The 19694-nt window shown below is 45.2% G+C and overlaps 2 protein-coding genes and 1 long non-coding RNA gene across 8 annotated transcripts in view; 2 read left to right on the forward strand and 1 right to left on the reverse strand.

The window, feature by feature from the left end:
* The first annotated feature begins 820 nt into the window (after positions 1-820).
* Positions 821-7141, forward strand: LOC309848562. The gene is made up of 3 exons (XR_014303123.1): positions 821-944; positions 5099-5278; positions 7050-7141. It is a non-coding gene; the product is annotated as an uncharacterized lncRNA (long non-coding RNA).
* POGLUT2 (protein O-glucosyltransferase 2) lies at positions 1243-12574 on the reverse strand (the record flags this gene model as incomplete). Its single annotated transcript, XM_082700292.1, has 10 exons — positions 1243-1477; positions 3272-3379; positions 4583-4672; positions 5363-5572; positions 7122-7359; positions 7481-7653; positions 9986-10063; positions 10506-10711; positions 10834-11039; positions 12393-12574. 10 exons carry the CDS (start codon positions 12572-12574, stop codon positions 1460-1462), a joined length of 1509 nt encoding a protein of 502 aa, XP_082556418.1. The 3' UTR covers positions 1243-1459.
* A 292-nt stretch (positions 12575-12866) lies between these two features.
* BIVM (basic, immunoglobulin-like variable motif containing) overlaps positions 12867-19694 on the forward strand; it is a 40906-nt gene continuing 34078 nt past the window's right edge. The window contains exons 1-2 of one of the 6 annotated variants that reach the window (XM_082700296.1): positions 12867-12954; positions 18802-19401. In XM_082700296.1, the coding sequence (XP_082556422.1) occupies positions 18924-19401 (478 nt within the window). In that variant the 5' untranslated portion in view covers positions 12867-12954; positions 18802-18923. Of the gene's footprint in view, positions 12955-13010; positions 13422-13517; positions 13680-14626; positions 14757-18801; positions 19402-19694 lie in introns of those variants that run through there. The other 5 variants (XM_082700298.1, XM_082700297.1, XM_082700293.1 and 2 more) reach the window with 5 other exon arrangements.

The raw sequence follows: 19694 nt of genomic DNA on the forward strand, positions 1-19694 counted from the left end.
AAATATCAAAGCAAAATCAGAGCCAGACAGTAAGGTAGTTAAAAAAAAAAATACACAAAGACAGACATACATACATATGACTCAGGACTATTGCAATAGGGGGAAAGAGATCTCAGAATAAAAACAGTTCAATTCCAAATACCACATGAACAAATGGGAATTTACAGCCAAGGGGCAGGGTGGAGGTCATTGGATAGAAAATTACTAAGGCATCATCGGGGATGACTGGAGGGATTCTGGCCAATCTGACCCAATAGGTTCTTGCTGAGAACACATCAGTCACGGGGGGATGGTGGAGGACCAGGAAGCCAGTTAGAGAACAAGAGTGATGGGATATGGAGGACGGGGATTCTCTCTAAACGGACTGAGCAGAGTGCTTGTCCAAACCAGACTTGACAAGGAAGTGCGGATGGCCCTTGAAGGCTCAGGAGATTGATTAGAGCTTGGTCAAGCTGAATCTTTGTAATTACATGGGTGTTTTCTAATTATATTCAAGATGCAGATATTTTTTATATTCTTCTGTGTATAGGATACATCCCACAACTTTAAAAAATTGCAATAGATTACTTAACCAGCAGATAGACGGAAGGGAAACTATTGGGTAAAGGAATCTCTAGGTCATTATATTATGGTTTCAGTCTTAGATTTTCTAACTCCTTTTTCATTCTCTTAATCACATTTCAAAGTGATTTTCAATATCCACCCATTCGGTATTGAGCCTTTCTAGTTGCAGGCACCCTAGTAGATTACATGGGAGATCATGATCTCTGTACTCAAGTTGCTTCGAATCTGGTGATGACGAGATCGCTACCACACCACGGGGTAACAACAGTGATACAAGTTTGCAGGGGAGATTCAAAAGAGGGATTCCTGAGATGCGCACTGGAGGGTACTCAAGCCAGAAGAGTCCTGGCATTCCAGAGCAAGAGGATGGTAAGGGGCTGGTGTTCCTGGACCTCAGGGTACATGTTAGCAGGTGGTAAGAAACTGGATTAGAGATGCAGGTAGAGGCCGGTTATGAAAGGTCTTGTAAGGTCTAGGAGTTAGAGTTATGTTCGGCCATGAGGCTAAATATCCAAAATCACAGTGGCATGAAGACCGCAGTTCACTGCTGTGTCGTATAGACCACGTGTGCGGATAAGTGGTGGCTGTTGTGATGTTCCACACCGAGGCCAGGGTCCAGGCCCCCTGTGTGCCTGCTCCATGGTCCAGACACAGCAAATAATCAGCACAACACAGGCCTTTAAAATAAAAGTGGTTTTATTACAAAATTTTAAAACTGTGCTTTAAAGGATCGTCCTGGGAATACTGCATCATAAGAAGAAACATATGTTCATAATCCAGACAATCACACAGTGGATTTTGTACTGTCCATGGAATTAATATTTAAAAAAAACATTCTTCTTTTCAGTTAAGAGTCTTCAGAGCACCATTATGTGAAGGGAAGGTATTTTGCATATCAGAGTTCATCTTTGGTCTGCAATCAAGAAGCAACATATTTAGTGCCATCAAGAAGTCGTAGATGAGTTAAGAAAACTTACGTTAGTCTATTAATTCTGTTCCCCTAAAGATGGGAGGAGGAAAAAAGGCAAGTTGGTGCTAGAGGCTTGTGGGACCTAGGACCATGCCAGGAATCACCCCTGGGGAAAGTCACACTGTGGTTTATGGGACTACTGATGGACAACACGAATATCTAAGCGTCGGCATTCCCGTAAAGTGCCCTGTGCTGTGAATCAGGTCAGTGAAGGACTAGGGCAGACAAGGAGGAAGCTAGCAGAGCCCCTCAGTGCACCAGTCAGGGGAAGATCTGATTCGGCACTCTACTCCTCAAAATCACTTAGACAAAGGAAAAGCAAAAAAAAAAAAGGGGGTGGGTGGGTGAAGGGACTGGAGAAAGGAGCTGCAAATCACAAATCTCATGAGGAGGTACATTTCAATTCTGGCGATTTGTTTTTTAAAGATTTTTATTTTTAAGTTATCTACACCCAATGTGGGGCTTGACCTTAAGACCTGAGATCAAGAGTTGCATGCTTTACCGACTGAGCCAGTCAGGCGCCCCCGATTCTGGCAATTTTGTTTGCTTGATGGCTTTAATTCATTTCACGAACATTCAGCACTGATGGGTTAATACTGGTGAAGTACCACTTCTCTAAGGGTTAGTTACTTAGTGGCAAGTCAGTACTCCCAATAAGCAAAACAAAAACAAAATAACCAAAACTGATTTGTAGCACCTGCTATTGTCCCTGTGACTTTCCCAACAGGCAGATTCCAAGCTACTGGAAATTAACCAATGTGTAAGATTCCTGAATGTGTCAGTCAGTGAGCTTCCATCACACCACTTTATATAGAGATAGTGGTCACTTCATTCCTTTTGAACCTCCCTGTGAGACAGGCATAGTAATTGCCAAATCTGCCTTCTCATCTTTAGTCACAATACCAGTTTTGAGTTTGTCCATTTAGAGACATGAGGATATTGTTTAGAATAACGTCAAGTCTGTATATTATCCAGGTATATGTATATCTATAACCCATAGATATGTGTGTGTAATATATATTATAATTTTATACAATATGTTCATTCAATTCAAACAAAAAACAAGTATAATGCCATATCATGTCTTTTGCACAACCAGACACACAATCTGATGATGGAGACTGGTTTTTGGTCCTAACTTTGCTATAATCCAGCTAGAGGACTCTGAGCTAAATTCTTCTTCAGGCTCACTTTTTTAACCGTAAAATGAAGGCATTTACTGGGTGACCCCTAAGGTCCTTAAGGTCCTTTTTAGCCTTATAAGTCTATGTGAATCGGCCTTTTATAAATGAAATCAGTATGTGCTGCTATTAATAGAGATTGCTTCTTAAATGAATAATCTGATAATCATGGTCATGTATTTTTTAATCTCTAAACCCAGGTAATGAACTTTGCCACACCTATTTCACGTGATGCATGTGAAAATACTTTTCAAACTGTAAGCATCTATTCAAATGCTACGTGATCTGAATTCTCAGATCATGTAGTCAAGTTAAGTTTCCTCCACTTTGCCAGGCTGGAGGGGGTGGCGGGGGTTCCTGTGTCTTCTCTCTTCTCTGCATGTCAATGGCCTCTCTTCGGCCTGGTCGTCCATGGCCTCTGCCCGGTGGACTGAACTGTACGGACGCCCCCAGAGGAGCTCAAATACTTGTTGTTTGACTGAATATCTAAAGGAATGAATGAGGACTTACTCTTACTTTGACAGTTCTTACTTGGACATTGGCCAGTTCTGGTTACCTTTTTCCTATGGCACGTGCAAGGAAAGAGGTCCTCCTCGGCCTGTGGTTCTACCCTCTTCATGCCCTCTCGGATCTGGGGCTCCCTCACCTGCAGGCTGGCATATTCCTGTGTAAGCAACAATTCAAAAGTGTTCTTAAAGTACATTCTTACTTTACAAGTTACATACTTGTAACTTAAAGTACATTCACTAAATTCGATGCACTAGAATTTGCTAGAATATGCTCCTTTTAACTCATATGTGACAAGTTCTGATAACCAAAATTCTTCACATTCCCCTTAAAAACCCCAACACCAGAGCTTCTGAGAGGTGACTGTCCTTTGGACATTGGCTGCCTCTTGCTAATGGACCTCTTCTGAATCTATCCTTTATTTCTATGACTTGTAGGGTTTGGGTTTTACCACCGTCTGTCTTGAAGTGAAAATAATTGTGCACATGATCTCCCGTAGACTGGGAATTTTAGGATAGAGCATATTCCCACCATGGCCTGCACAGCCTCTACCTTCGTTTATAATGCACTTGCCCTGGGCTGGTGATGATGCTCTAGTTCCAGTCAGAGTGAACGAACACAAGCCCGCGCATCTATAAGAATTCAGGCAGTAAATCCCCTGATCCTTCAGTTTACACATTTCACCATCTCCATCCCTTCACTGTTCCCTGGGGAGGTGAAAAAGGCGGGAAGGGCCAGTGCAGACCAGAAACAGACCAACTTTGTTCTGTAGCAGAGTCTAAGATTTGGTGCTCAATACCAGCAATTCTGGGATTAAAACAAAAATCTTAATTTACATCCAGTAGTGTTATTAGCAAACTACTTGTTTACTACTGTGTTTAAAAAAAAAAAAAAAGCCTTTTAAATGATCAGATGATCAGATATACTCTGATTATTCCTAAGTGCTCAGGTCCAGGAATACTCTTTCCAAAAAACGCTATGGCTCATAGGGGGTTAGCATTGTAGGTCTGAAGACACTAGGCACCATTTAGACAAGGACCAGTAAGGCAAGAGAGTACACAGAGAAGATACTGATCTACGTACAGTAATTTTGCAGGACGAGAGGCCAATTTCCAACCACACAGCCCAGAGTGGGAACATAAACACTTTCCCCATGTTGTAGCATTCTCCTCTAGCTAATCTTTGGTTCGGCAGTGTTTTCATTACTATTTCATGTTGATCCTTGGTTTTTGCCCACATAAGTATATATACATATCTCTCGTTATATTAATATACTTTAAGAAATTATTAAGTGAAATATTATTTGTTGCTAACATGTCCAATTACAAATTGTATGTCTATTCTCTTAGAAAGTACTGACCTGGAAAAGTTTAAAATAATAACAGAATATGTCATCTCCCATGAGATTATTTCTTGCAAACTCCTGTCCTGCTTTTGCTATCTTCTTTGCCTATGGGAACAATGACAACAAAAGCCTTTAATGAAACACATTCTTTTCCCCATGCAGGCATATGCAAACTGATGTTCAGAATCCATGTATAGTGGGACAAAGGCAGGAGGAATATCTTTGAGGGTAATCTTATGTGTTAAAGGAACATTTAAGAGGGTATGCTCAGATTAAAGGAGTTTTTTTTTTTAAGAATTGAAAGTCTGAGGAATCATACTAGACCTTCTAGAATTAAGCCTCTCTGGCAGAGAGGGCATAAATGGAGTGACAATGACCTTGTAAAGTAAATGCAAGACAAAGTTTAACGCACTGCTTTAACACTTCTCAGCAATTCGTTTGAAGTGTACTTCATGCAATCCTGCCTTTTAATCTACAGCCATTAGTTTTTCTTCCTGCTGGACTGGCCATTCTTAATTTTCATATTGCTAGCAGAGATGAGGCAGTGCTTGGGGGCTCTGACCAACCTGCCCCAAAGAGAGAGTGTCCTTGAGGCCAACATTGCAGCTTTTCGTTTCAAGTGCAGAGTGGACAGTGAACCCAAGCCCAGACGTCTGTGCTCACCCCGAGGGGGCTGATGTGTGCCGTGGGGAGGCGGCGTCTCATTTACAGGTAAGGGTCCATATCTGAGCATATGCTGAATGCTTTTCAGGAACAAGACGTTTAAAATGAACGGGTAGAAGAGACGGACCTTACCTCTTCATCATGATCTTTGGCCCACTGGAGCTTCTCTAGAAGATCACTCAGATTGCTTTTGACGGGAATGTAATGTTTCCAGGGCTGCAGCTCGTTGTAGAAGTGCTCGTAGTAGATGGAGTCCTGCTTTAGCACCACGCTGTCACCGACGAGGAGATACGGCAGGCGATAGGCGGCGACAGTGCCATCGACGTTTATTTGGTACTTATGCTGCATGACAGCGGTAAAATAAAAGCCGTCATTAGATCGCCGTTCTCCACTGGTGATTCTCCTCCTCTCTCTAACTTGAAGCCTCATCATCGTCAGGCACAAACTGGCCAGATTTTGCCTTCCTTCCCTGCCATGGAGTAAATGCTATCATAGCACAGCTGACCTAGAGCTAAAGGCTTATTGCGTGCTCTCCTAAATGTCCCAAAGGGGCCACGCGTCTAACATTAAAGCAGACAATAAAATAGTAAGACTGCTGTCCTAGGAAAGACAAATTTATCGTGCTTTTGTAATCCCTCTACTGCTTTACTGATCACCTATGAGCAAGCACCTGAGGTCGGCAGCCTAGGCCATATTAACCACCGCTTTTACACACCAGATGGCCACATGCAAGTCCTGAGGAAATTAACAAGCTCTGGGGTGAGAGCTTCTATGAATAAAAATATTCACAGAACTGTTGGTAATCACTTAGTCTTTAGTTGTAGCAAATGCCACAGGTGGGAATAAAGCAAAGCATGACAGAACATTCTCTGAAGGGGGATGGCTAATGACAGCTCCCTCGGGTTCTATGACCAACTCTTTCAAAAGTCTTTGTGATATGCAGATGGAGGAAACACTGACCATTCAATTTACAGCATTGTGTCGGTCCGCCTGCGGGCATGTAACCCAGCAGAAGAAACCGTGGCTATCTACGGCACAGACAGAGCTTGCTAATCACTTGCCTTCCCACATACAGAGGACAGGTGACTACCTTTTGTCCACCGTTCATTCCATGACATGGGTCTTTAGAAAATCCTTAGTGGTTTGGAGAAAAGGGCAATGTTCCACGGCCCAGCAGTGCAAAGAGGACCCCCGGGGCGCCTGGGTGGCTCAGTGGGTTAAAGCCTCTGCCTTCGCTCAGGTCATGATCCCAGGGTCCTGGGTTCTGGATCAAGCCCCGAATCGGGCTCTCTGCCCAGTGGGGAGCTTGCCTCCCCCTCTCTCTGTCTCTGCCTGCCTCTCTTGTCTGTCAAATAAGTAAATAAATCAATCTCTTAAAAAAAAAAAGAAAAAAGGAAAAGAAAAAGGATCCCTCCCCAGGAAACATGAGTAATCCACATTTTAGATACAGAAAGCCCTCCCTAATCCCCAGAACTCCTTGGCAATAATTTGGATGGGTTTCAAGACATTTCCCTATCAGAAAGTCTGAGAAGAGACACCTGGTTTAAATCTTCTTTAGACTGTTGTGATGTTTTGGGAGAAGTATTTGTAAAATCACATACATGTATTTAATAATAAACGATTTGGGGCTGAAATGTGCTTACCTTGAGGGTCAGTTGGGAAAAAAAATTCTAGCTCTACCCAGGCCCCAAGCCTTGCATATTTAAGGTCAAGTCTGGGTGCTCTGTATAACCCACATGGCCAAAGCAGTCCCTGGGGCCTCACTCCTTGATGTTCACTAAATTTTGTGCTCACCTCTCTCGCCCCCTATCGTTTATAGGCCTCAGTTTTGCTCCCCCCAAATGAGGACATCTGGAAAAACAAAAAGGACTGGACACAACTGATGTCATACCTTGAAGAAATCAAAAAATGAAATGTGTTTCACAATGGGACCATACAGGCTTTCGTCATGTTTAAAGAAGAAGAAGTTGGTGAAGGCAGCGTCTATGAGTTCCGGGTGTTTCCTGCTGAGCTTAACCAGTTCGAGCCTCTCTCTGCGGCTGTCGCGCCCTCGCCACACAGCAGTGGAGTTCTTGCGTTCCCAGGGCGGACCCGTGTTAGCTTGCACAGACATCATGTCCAGACTTACTCTGGAAGACAGAAAGTGCAACAGGTTTCCCTCTCAGACCATCCCAGCGCAAAGGTGGCTGAGAAAGAACTCAACAAGGAAAGAAAACCAAGGCTCTGGGTCGCCTTAGACCCATCGCTCACCGGCCCATGGTTTCTAGAACAGAGTCCGTCAAGTCGTAGGTTGGCATCACGATATCCTTGGAATCGGTGGAGCCACACCAGGAAAAGATGGGATGAATGTGTGAGCCGGATTTCTTCTTTTCCAAAGGCCAGTCTCCCAAATTCACAAAAAACTCCACATCTGGCATCTTCACCTGGAAAAAGAAAGTAAAGAGCTTCTCTACGGGAGCTGTAGAGGATAATCCCTTCTGTGGGTCAGTGTGTGGGAAAGGCAGCCTCGTGCATGCAGTAGTTCCACCCCTGCTTGGCCATGTAAGAATGGGTCCCAGGTCTGGAACACTTCTTTGCCAAGAGACAGAGCCTCGCAGTCTGGGCTGGGCTCGCCTCCTTGTGAGCGAATGTACTTCTGGTTCTTCTTCTTTTTTTTTTTTTTTTAAGATTTTATTTATTTATTTGACAGACGGAGAGCCCAAGTAGGCAGAGAGGCAGGCAGAGAGAGAGGAGGAAGCAGGCTCCCTGCTGAGCAGAGAGCCTGATGCGGGGCACGATCCCAGGATCCTGAGATCATGACCTGAGCCGAAGGCAGAGGCTTTAACCCACTGAGCCACCCAGGTGCCCCTGTACTTCTTGTTCTGCTTAAGCGCAGCTGTCCATGGCCCTCAGGTAGCCCAGCCTGCTGTATCTCAGACCCCACAGGAGGGTCCCAGGGCAGGGCGGGCTGGGGGAGCTGATGTGCAGGCCCAGGGGCACACAGCAAGGGACCGGATCCTGTTCCTTGTCCTCTGCTCTAAGTAAGTACTACAGCCCTTGAGGCGTGTATGTGTGCTGTCTGTTCTCAGCAACCTCGAACCCCACACGGGTTTCTTCCTTGGTTTGCATTTACCTACCTTTTCACTTTAGCTGGATTCACATAATACCCTCCCCTGAAGCACCGCCGACCACCCAGTAAGTGGTGAAACCCAAGAAAAATGAGAACTTGTACTAAACGAAAGACCAACTTTAAAAGCTTCAGGTGATGATAATTACCTCAACTTGAATAGTGGGTAATTTTTCAGAATACTTTCATATATATATATATATATATATATGCATACTAGATATCCTTTCCGTGGATGTGCAAATTGGCCAATAGACTGGCTTCCAAAAGAGATGCAATGACAAAGATAATCTTGGTTCTAATGCTGCCAAAAGACTCGAGGATGATCAGAGACAGAAAGGGAATTACTGGAAAATAGTTACAGCTCAAAGCACTGGGACTCTAACCCTAGTTCCTGGTTAATGAGCCAGATGCACCCAATTAAAATATATACACCCCCCACCCAGACAGTGGAGGGACCAGAACCTAAACTCTGGAAGCCCAACACCAAAGCCAGCTCTAGGGATTTCCCAGCTAGACTACCTCCACTGACAAGTGCACAAGTGTGTTCAAAGAACCTGTTCTTTTTTTTTTTTCTTAAATCAAGCCATAGGTAAATGTTTGGGGCTTTGGTCAGTCTGAGAAGCATCTCGAGAAACTGGAATCCTGAAGAAGTATTATTTTTCCATGGATTGACACAGATGAGCAAGGAAAACCTGCCAGCACCCTGAAGTCTTCGCCGAAGGAGGCAGAATACAGATGCTTAGTAGCTTCCTATATTCAAAATAAACTCAGTCTAAGTGCTCTCAAGCTTGAGAAGGTACTGATTTTCCATGAGTAATTCAGTCAAATTATAGACACAGATTATCCAATAAATTGTTATTAAGCAACCAGTAACGGTATGGGTATAGTTTTCCCAATCAGCCAGTTTACTATCACTGAGAGGTACCACACTAGAGCCCTGAGAAAATCACTTAATACCAAGGAACAGGATTCAGCATATAGTAAGCCTTCTCTGGGCTCAAAGTAGATTTAGTACTGAAACAATTTTATTTGAAGACATTCTCCCTTATAAAGTATTACTGTGGGTTGAATTCTGTCCCCCCCCAAAGATAAGCTGAAGTCCAAAACCCCAGTATCTCAGAATGTCCTTATTTGGAACTAGGGTGCAGATATAATTAGTAAAGTTGAGGTCATACTGGAGGGGGGGCAGGCCCCAATCCAATATGACTAGTGTCCTTGCCAGAAGGGAACAAAGAGACACACAGGGCGAGGCCGTGTGATGAGGGGCAGAGGCTGGGGTGAGGAGGCTGCAAGTCAAGGAGCCCCAAGGAGGGCCAGCAGGTGGTGAGAAGCAGGGACAGGAAGGAAGGGTCCTGCCCTACAGGTTTCTGGGCAGTGGGGGAGGGAGCGTGGCCCTGCTGACACCTTGCTCTCAGACTTGTAGCCTCCAGAGCTATGAAAGAACAAACATTTCTGCTGTTTGCAGAACTCTGTGACAGTAACCCTAGAAAATTCATACAGGTAGCCTATGTGACATAAAGCTCCAGAATAGTATTATAATAAGGTTCCAGAATAAAATACCACTGATGCTATTATTTTTCTTTTAATTATATGGAAAAACCTGGGCTGAAACTGTCTATTATACCTAAGAGACAAGAAACACTTACTTTTCTAGTCAAAGAAAGCAGTATGGCATCCATGAAAATTCGAAAACCTACATGTTCACCATGAGTCTTGATATAAACCTAAAAGAGAATCGAACCTGTATTAAGTTAATGGTTTATTTTCCATCGCCCTTATTTCCATTTTGTTTATTATCTAAACAAATATTATCTAAAAGTACTGGCAGGTTTCATTGAGAACCTGTATTAAGTTAATGGTTTATTTTCCATCGCCCTTATTTCCATTTTGTTTATTATCTAAACAAATATTATCTAAAAGTACTGGCAGGTTTCATTGAGATAAAGCTTATCACAATGATCCTCAGAATGATTTTTTTCTAAAGATTTTATTTTTACGTTTGAACCCACAAGATCAAGAGTTGCACGCTCTACCAACTCAGCCAGCCAGGCATTCCACAAAATGATTTTTAATAAAACACTGGTAGCTACTTAGAGCTACATGGTCAGAACAAACAAAACAATCAATCAATCAATCGAACAAGCAAACCTTAATCACAAAACGTACCTTGTTATCCTTCAGGGTATAATGACATAAGCTTTGTCTTTGTCCAAATCTTTTTGGGATTTCTTCTGCAATTTTTTCTGGATCAACAGCAGGGAAATATGCCAGATCTCTCTGAATCTGAGTAATGGTTTGCGGGCAGTTCATCTCCTGTAACCAGGCTGCGCTATCTTCCAAAGGACAGTCACAGTTTTCATGGTAAACTGGCCCTGATGACACAAAAGTAACAAAATATCACAGTAACAATTTCACTCTGCACTCAGAACACCTAAGACATACCCATCGTGTGTCTTCATAAATACTGATGTTTTAAAATTATGTTACAAGTTACCTTTTAAAATATACGGAGATTTGGCAACATGTTGACCTTGGAATTTAACTTCTACCTTCAGATTTTTGTAGCTTGCATACATTCTGTATCTTACTATGAAGGACCCATCCTTTCGGTCTAAAACCTGGACTCCAACTCTAGTGAATTGCTCTTCTGGTGCAGAGATTTTAATTTGGAACACCTTTTCACCCGGAGAAGATATGAACCTGTCAGGGAAGAACAGCGAGATACAGAGATGATTTCAAGGCACAAGTGCACAAAGATTGTGCTGTCCAGTCTTTGAGTCCCAGTGCTTTCCTCCATACTCTTCCCCTAATATGTCTGCTGCTTTTCTCACATGCTTACAGTACCAGAATGAATGTGATGGATCAGAGATTTAAAAAAAGGAGAGGATGACAAATGTCCACACATGAACATTTCAATGGAAAATTGCAAGGGGGGAAAAAAAAAGAAAATTGCAAGGGAATATGTAAACACTACATATTTATATAAACCTAGAACCCACTTATGCATTTTATACATACAAATATTCTTATCAATCTACTATTTATTTCATGCAACTGGGAATTTGCCTCTAAAGATAATGACTTTTTGAAAAATCTCTCTCAAAGATTCTTTAAAAGAGCAGTATTACAAATCATGCTCAGCACAATCATTGAGCATGATTGTGTATCAGTCTACACAATCATGCTCAATTGTGTAGATTGATACACAATCTATAGGCAAAAGCCAGCAGATTGTGTATCATTTAAGTAACACTGTATAAAAGGTGTTTTTTTTTTAAGTGAGTGCTTTTGCTATGAAGATTTTGAAGATGGTATTTAGTTCCCCCAATTGTTATAACCAAGTGACAAAATTGATAACTCTCCCCCCCTCTGCTTTGGAAAACTTCCTGGAAGTTTTTCTTAAAATACCCAAGATTCCCTCCCCCCCCCACCACCAAATATACACAGTCAGAATCCACCAGTAAAAAAAGACAATCGTTTCAGGAGTATGTGAATTCTAAAACTAAGCCTTCAGTTATTTTAATTGCTGGAATTCAGTGGAATGAAATAATGTTCGTTACAAACATGAAGGAAATTCACACTTTGATACTTTCCCTCTCAACTGTAAAGTTTCAAATAGCGCTTCAATTTTCTTTCTGCATTTCAAATCATGCTTATCTGCAGATGTCTCTCTAAAAACAGAGGGTAGCCCCAAAGAAAGATGAACCAACTAAGTTTTTAACAACTGGGTGTACATTCCTTACAACAGCTTATGCAAAAGTAGGTGGAAATAGTACTTCCAGCAAAGGGCAGGGGCTTTGTATCTCCAGTCCCTGTGTGAGATCCCATCAGAACAGCCAGGAGAAGAGCTAATCTGGACTTACTTCTAAAGCTACAGAGAAAAAGTGATTAGGACGGGGAAAGGCTGTTAAAACCAGATGTGGATAGCATCCAAATAGCCTGGAATTTAAACTGCTGTGGAAAAAAGAGTTCTTGGGCAGCTAAAACTTAAAAGGAGAAACAGTACATTTTAACTGCATTCCAGAGGAGTTAGGGAGCTGTTTCTCGACTTACTTGTTTCCTGATGTATCCACCGCCTGAATGTAGAAATAGCGTGCGGGAAGGACGACAGCAGCCTTTAGCCCGGGTCCCCATACTTCGCTCTTCTCCGGACTGAGTCGCCTCTCTCCGCCGGTCTCGGCAAGTGCTGGCACTGTCCCCAGAAAGAAGCAGTAAAGCAGCAAAATGCTAAACATTTACAAGACCGACTCTCAAAATGACGCACGGATAAATGAAGGGTAAGAAGCGGTCGGAACCAGCCGCGCCTGGGGCGGGGGAGGAGGGGCACGTTGGCTGATCGCCGCAGCCAACTCGACTCCAGAAGATGTCCCTTGCTGTGCAGGGCAGGCGCGCGGGTCTCCACTTTCCCCCAGGAAAATCACAGGCGGAGCCGGGGCTTGTCCGGCTGATGGATGCCCGTCGCTTTGCTCCAAGGAGCAGGAAGCACGCTACTCCTCCTTCTCGGGACAAAGATAAACTTCTGTTGCTCCTGCCACTGGAGCATCATTGGGGGCGAATCCGTCTCAGGTTCCAGCCCAAGGTGCGGGGCGAGGGGATTGGCCTGCGCGTCGGCCGGGTGAGTAAGGCCTTCTCCAAGTGGCTGGCTCGGCGGCGCCCGTGCTCAGAGGCTTCCTGGGACATGTAGTTCGCGCCAGGACCAGCGGAAATCCTGCCAGGTTTCACCACCTCTCACTCGTTTATTTACTTTGCGGTCACCGCTTTCAGGGACCAGTTATATGCTAGATGCCCAATAGAGTGGCATGCGGGGACACAGCTAAGATTAAAAAAAAATTGTCACCATAGCCTCCGCACGTGCAGAAGGCAGGTATACGATGAGAGGAAGGTGTTGTCCATGATATCTGACAACCGGTCGCCGGGCACGGCCGTGCAGGGCGCTGTCCCCGCGCGCTCCAATGGGACGAGAGACGCCAGCCCCAGGGTAACCAGAGGCGCGTCGCGGGCCGCGCGCGGGAAGCTGTGATCCGGGACCGGTGCCCGCTCTGAGGCGGCCGCAGCGACTCGACCCCGCCGCACAGGCCAGAGGTATCCGGGGCTGTGGGCCGGGCGGGGGTGGCGGCCCGCTGCTGTGCGCCCAGCGCGCGGGGCCCTCCACCTGGCGCCCGCGCGCCGCGGCCCGGGCCTGCCCTGCCCGCCCGCTCTGGACGCCGCCTGGGCTGCCTCGGGAGGGCCAGGGGCCACGGCCTGTCGAGAGCCCCGGGGCCGTCCGAGCGGAGGCCGCTGCATCCGTGCCCGTCCTCCGCCCGGGAAAAAGTCGGCTGAAGAGCTGGGCCGCAAAATGGGGCAAGTGTTAGGGAAACAAGGGTCGGGTGTGCTGGGGAACAAAGCCTGATTGGAGATGCCCGCGTGGATGCCGGTGGCTCCTGCCCGGCGCGGGTCTCTAAGCCACGCAAGGCAGGGCCTGGACCGGAACGGGCGGCGACCGTCCCTTCTTCCCCGGATGCCCGCTCTGCGGCCAGGGGTTCACAGGAGGGGTCACGGTCAGCTCCGGAATCGGACCCAGAGCCTCCTGCTCTTCCTCCCTCTTCCCTCTCGGGACCCTTGCCAGCTGCTCCGAAATCCCAGACCGGCCGGTCGGCTCCGCCGGCCAAAGCTGCCCTGGGTGGAGGCCCAGGCGGGGCTTTTCTGTTTTCTTTCTTTCTTTTTTTTGCAATTGTCTTGAGTATTGATATCAACGGGTGCATTCAAAGCTCGAATCGGCTGCTCCCCCTCGGCTCGGGGGCCGTCACTGCCCGCGTGTCACCGGCCCTGAAGCCTCGGGCGCCGGGGGCCTCCCCGGACCCGGGCTGGTTGGGGGCGGTCACTGCCGCCGCCTCCGCCCGCTCCCTCTAGCGGCGAACTCCGGCTTCCGGCCGGCGAGGGAGGCGAGCGGAGGGGTCCGGAGGCCTCGTGCGGGGACGCGGACGGGGGACGCCCGGCTCCGGGGAGCGCTCGTGGGCCAGGGAGGCCGCGGGAGCCGTGCAGGCAGGGAGCGCGGTCTCGCTCCTGCCGTCGGCCGGCGCCGCCTCCGCACACATCGGCGGGGCGCGGCGGGGACGAGCCCGCGAGACTGTGGCCTGGGTCCCCGCGGCTTCCGAGCCCGGCGGCGCGCGAGCTTCGCAGAGTCGGGGCGGGGAGCTCCGATCGCCTGCGCAGAGCCTGGGTTGGAAGCGGCCGCGGCGCGCGGGAGGACCCGGCATCCTTCGCAGGCCCGCGGCCTCAGCCGGGCGAGGGGCTCGGGTCTAGCCGGGCGAGGGGCTCGGGTCCGGCCCGGCGAGGGGCCCGGAGCGCGTGGCGCTGACACCGGGGAGAAGGACCGAGACCGGACCCGCTGGGGATTCGCGGATCTGGCCCAGCCTCGGGGCGCGTATTTCACCATCAGTAAGTCCCTTTCCAGGCTCCTGCGTCTCCGCGGCCTTCCGTGCAGAATAGAGATGGTAAGAGTTGTCCCATGGGGGAGGCTTCGCAGGAGACTCTTCGTAAGATCTTCGTTCCCTAAGCAAACTTGATATTTCAACACACGGCTTGAAAATACAAAGCGAAAAGAAGGTAGCCTAGGCGATGAATATTGACCTTAAAAATGGAACGTTTATTTTACAGAACAATTCCTTCTAGTGACTTCTAAAAATCCTTACTCTAGTGGTGTATTTTATAAAATTTCGTTCACTCACAGTGAAACTGCGAGTTGCTTGCCCCGTGATCGGAAGAATGCATCATTAAATTCAGACTTAGGTCCTGCAATCAATCATTACTTGTAATATTTTAATAGAGCATCGGCTCTCTGGAAACTCAGATCTCACAGATGAGAACCGGGGAGGGGGAAAAAGAGGCCTCTTGGCTAATAGTCCGGCTCCTGATTCCTAAGGCCTCTCCTCGGAAATCCTGGAATCTAAGCTCCTAATCCAGAGCTTAAAATAATGCCCGGAATGATGTAGGCACTTAAGGGTAATTATTTGTTGATGAGACTTTCACAAATGATCATCCCTAAGGATAACCCTGGCGAACCTTGAGAAAGACCTCTGGAGAATGGAAGGTTGGAAAGAGCAAGGGGGAGGAGTGATCAGGAGATGCTAAAGGGAAGGACCCTGGGCCAGACAAGCTGTTGGCTTTTTTCTAAGAGCAGAAGGTTTTAGGGTGGGGATGGAATTAGGAATGGTTGACAAAATTAGGAACAAAAGGAGCTACAAGATAGGACAAAATGGTGGGAGCTGCAGGCTATTTAGTGGAGGGACAACCTGATGGCCTTATAACTCAGTATTTCCTGAAGCTATAATTACAACATAATACAGTAATTGCTGTCTCTAGTGATTCTGTTATCAGTAATACCTTGTGCTCAGTTCACTTGTAGGAAAGCCTGGGGACATGGTAACTGGCACCCTTAGCCTCACGCTGTCATTGACACGAGCAGAACAGACAGGGATCCGGCAGAGAATAAGGAAAGGAAATAAACTCCAGCTATGCTTGGGTCATGGGATTTGGATAACTTTCACGTTCTGTGTAATATCTTGATACTTTGCAATATCTTTTTGTCATTTGTTTTACTTCTATGATAAAAATCTAGACATATTACACAGTTTTTCAAAGAGAAGTTTCCTTAAACAGTGGTTCAAGGGAGAAAGTTTTCAGACCACTGGTGGCTTTTATTGACAATCAGTATAAAATATATCCCTACTTTGATGATCTTCACTTTTTTTTTGGTAGAGTACAACCAAAGAGATCATTCTTGTTTAGTGACTATTATTTAATAGCAAAGTCCAAATGCAAACAAAATCAGGCTGTTAAACTTTTTATTCATCTAGTGTTATATTTTTTTTCTTTAGCTTGCAGAGAGCTCATTCTTACCTTTTATGTTCAAATGCACTGATTTCTTTTGCCTATGTTTTTGATAAGCATATTCAATATATATTCCAAGTGAAGCATCCTTCGTGCCTACACTGCCACACAGAAGCTGGGCCCGTGGACATAATTCCATTAAATCTGAGGATGGACGCTCTGGCAAAGTCGAAGCTAAGCTGGAGATGAAGAGATAAGAATAGTCCCTGGAACATTTCTATCTCCCTCTTCTCCCACCTGACCCAGACTGACTCCAACACGCTTGGGTCTCCCACACTTACTTAGCAGGACCCTATGCTGTCTTTCATGCCTGACCCTACCATAACCCATCCATACACCCCCAACGCCACAGATAATAGCTACCTCTGCCCACCATGCTGGCTCTTAGAGAAAGGCATGAGGGTAACAGGTCAGTAGAAAATGCTCTGTGAGGTCATCTGCTAAGAATCAGAAACTGACTCCTCAGAAAAGCCCAGTTTGGTCTGTGTGACCTCAGGCACTGACCTTCTCTTTGCATCTTCCTCCAACATGACCATGACGCCAGGAGATGAGGAAGAAGAAGGCATAAAAGCTTCCTGGCTATAGATCCCCTATAAGTACTCCTAGGATTTCTTGAAAAAAGTTTCTAAAATGATACATTTGGGGTTTCCATCTTTGATGGTGAAGCTCCAGCCAGTTCTTCCTGCAAAGAAGTATAAACGGCACCAATTACTAAAAAAATCACTACGTGAAGGTTTGAATAGAAGGAAAGCATTCCTTAAAAACAAAGATAATGGGATCTTTTCTAGGATATATGGACTCCCCCTTGTACTGAGCTCCGTTGCTTTAAATTACACGAAGGATAGGCATTACCTTTACTGGTTTCTCCTCACAGACTTAGAGTGATCTTGGCCCTTGTGGCAATCATTCTTCTGTTTTTTCTTATTGCTTCAGTGGTTTTTATCATTCAGTATTTGTGTGATGGGTTTTATAGAATCATTTTTCTGGAACTTATGAATATTATTCTAATTTTTTAAATAAGTGAATGGGTGGAGATAATAAGTAGTAAATATCAAACTGGTCACCCAGGGGTGGGTTGTGTCTCTGGAACCACATCTCTAGAGCCCTGTGAAGTGGGCCCACTCCACCAGGTGCCTGCATCGAGTACCCTCTACCACCTGTAATGGTCTGACTTATCAGGGTCTTGCTTTTGTATAAATCTTCAGCTTCCTCAAATGCCCTTGCTTGCTTTTTGAACTGTTCTCTGTTTTCTTCCCTAAAGGAATTGGTGTAGACTTAAAAATCAGTTTTTCCTGAGACTGAGCAGAAATTAGTGACTATTAACTATAATCGGTCATGGCGATGAATGCACAGCTTCATTGAGATGAAATTCACACACTGTGCAATTCACCTGTTTAAAATGTCCGATTCAGTAGCTTTTAGTATATTCACAAGGTTGTATGGTCATCACCTCAGTCAATTATAGAATATTTTCATTACTCCAAAAAGAAACCCTTATCATCCTCAACCTCCACCTCCCTCCCAGCCCTAGGCAACCCACGAATCTAATTTCGGTCACTAGAGACTTGCCTGTTTTACATTTCATATACGTGGTATCACACATTATTAGGCTCTGGGATGATGGGCTTCCTTCATTTAGTATCATGCTTTTCAGGCTCATCCTTGTTGTAGCGCGGGTGGGTGCTTCCTTTATTTTTGTTGCCTGAAAAATATCCCATTGCTTGTATATGCTACCTTTTATTTATTCATTCATCAGTTGATAGGCCTTTGGGTTGTCTCTCCTTTTTGTCTATTGTACATAATGCTGCTGTGAACATTTGTGTGGATGTATGTCTTCATTCCTCTTAGATATGTACTTAGGAGTGAAATTGCTTGCTCCTATGGTAACTGTAAATGTTCCAGGAACTGTTTTCCAAAGTGACTGAACTGTTTTGCATTTCCATCAGAAGGGTAGGAGGGGTCCAGTTTCTCCACATCCTCAATCCTTTTTATGATCTATCTTTTCGATTAGAGCCATCCTGCTGGGTGTGACATAATGTCTTGTGGTTTTTTGTTTTGTTTTGTTTTGTTTTTTGTTTTTTGTTTAAAAAATTTTATTTATTTATTTGACAGAGAGAAATCACAAGTAGATGGAGAGGCAGGCAGAGAGAGAGGGAAGCAGGCTCCCTGCTAGGCAGAGAGCCCGATGCGGGACTCGATCCCAGGACCCTGAGATCATGACCTGAGCCGAAGGCAGCGGCTTAACCCACTGAGCCACCCAGGCGTCCCTGTCTTGTGGTTTTGATTGGCATTTCCTCGATGTCTAATGATGTTGAGCATGTTTTCATGGGTTTCTTGGCCATTTCTACACTGTCTTTAAAGAAGTCACTATTCAGATATTTTGCCCATTTTTCACTGAGTTCTTTTTGTTACTATGAAGCATTATTGTAAAATAATGTTTTAATAAGACAGTGGCCAGTGATTGTGGCTGTAGGTGTATAATGTTGTAAAATATTTATTGGATGAAGGCACATGAAACACTTGATCCATTTTTCAGTGCTTTTGGAGTCTCTCGTGGATTGTTGATGTTTCTTTCTCCTCCTTCTTTTCTTAGGAGCCCATCTTGCAGCTCTCTGGTTTCTGTAGAATGCTGTAAACGATCGTCACAGTTGGTCTTCAAGTCGTAGAAAGAGCTGCAACTTCTCCTTTGTAACAGAACTTTTCTGGTTGCATTCAATGCCTAACATTGCAGAAGCAGAAAGGGCAAATGATTCTGGAAATGGTGAGCACAAATCCGAGAGAAAGTCTCCTGAAGAGGATCTACAAGGTGCTGTTCAGTCTTTCTGCACTCGTGCCTCGGGGACACCCTTGGGTCACAAAGGAGATGGTCATTACCCGTGGAGCTGTCCAGTGACCCACACTCGGGAGAAAATTTATGCCATCTGTTCAGACTATGCGTTTCTCAACCAGGCAACCTCAATCTATAAAACTCCAAATTCAACCCGCTCTTCTTGCCTCCCTGATAGTACCTCTTTACCTGCTGGAAATAATCCGTCAAGATACATTGGCATCCCAACGAGTGCATCGGAAATCATCTACAATGAAGAAAATAGCTTGGAACATTTATCCAGTAGCCTGGGCAAGCTACCTCTTGCATGGGAAATCGATAAAACTGAATTTGACGGGGTGACCACAAATTTGAAACACAAATCAGGTAAGGAAGGAGGCTTGAATTTCACATGTGAAAATAATCAGAAAACAACATAGCTTGTTTGAGCTTGCCATTTAACATGGTTTCCTTTTATAATGCCGAACAAGGAACATTGCCATCTGTTGTCTGTCATCTGTCGTTGTAGTTAAAAAATAACTTTGGGCAGAAGACATTTAGTTCATTTAATAGGTTACCACTGCAAACTTCACACATAACCTGTGCATTTTGAGAGCTTTGAAAAATCTAAGAATCCTGTAAAATACAGGTATTACAGATAAGTATGTGGTAGCTTATAA

This window comes from Mustela nivalis (genome assembly GCF_964662115.1).
Source record: "Mustela nivalis genome assembly, chromosome: 15".
Classification (NCBI taxonomy): Eukaryota; Metazoa; Chordata; class Mammalia; order Carnivora; family Mustelidae; genus Mustela; species Mustela nivalis.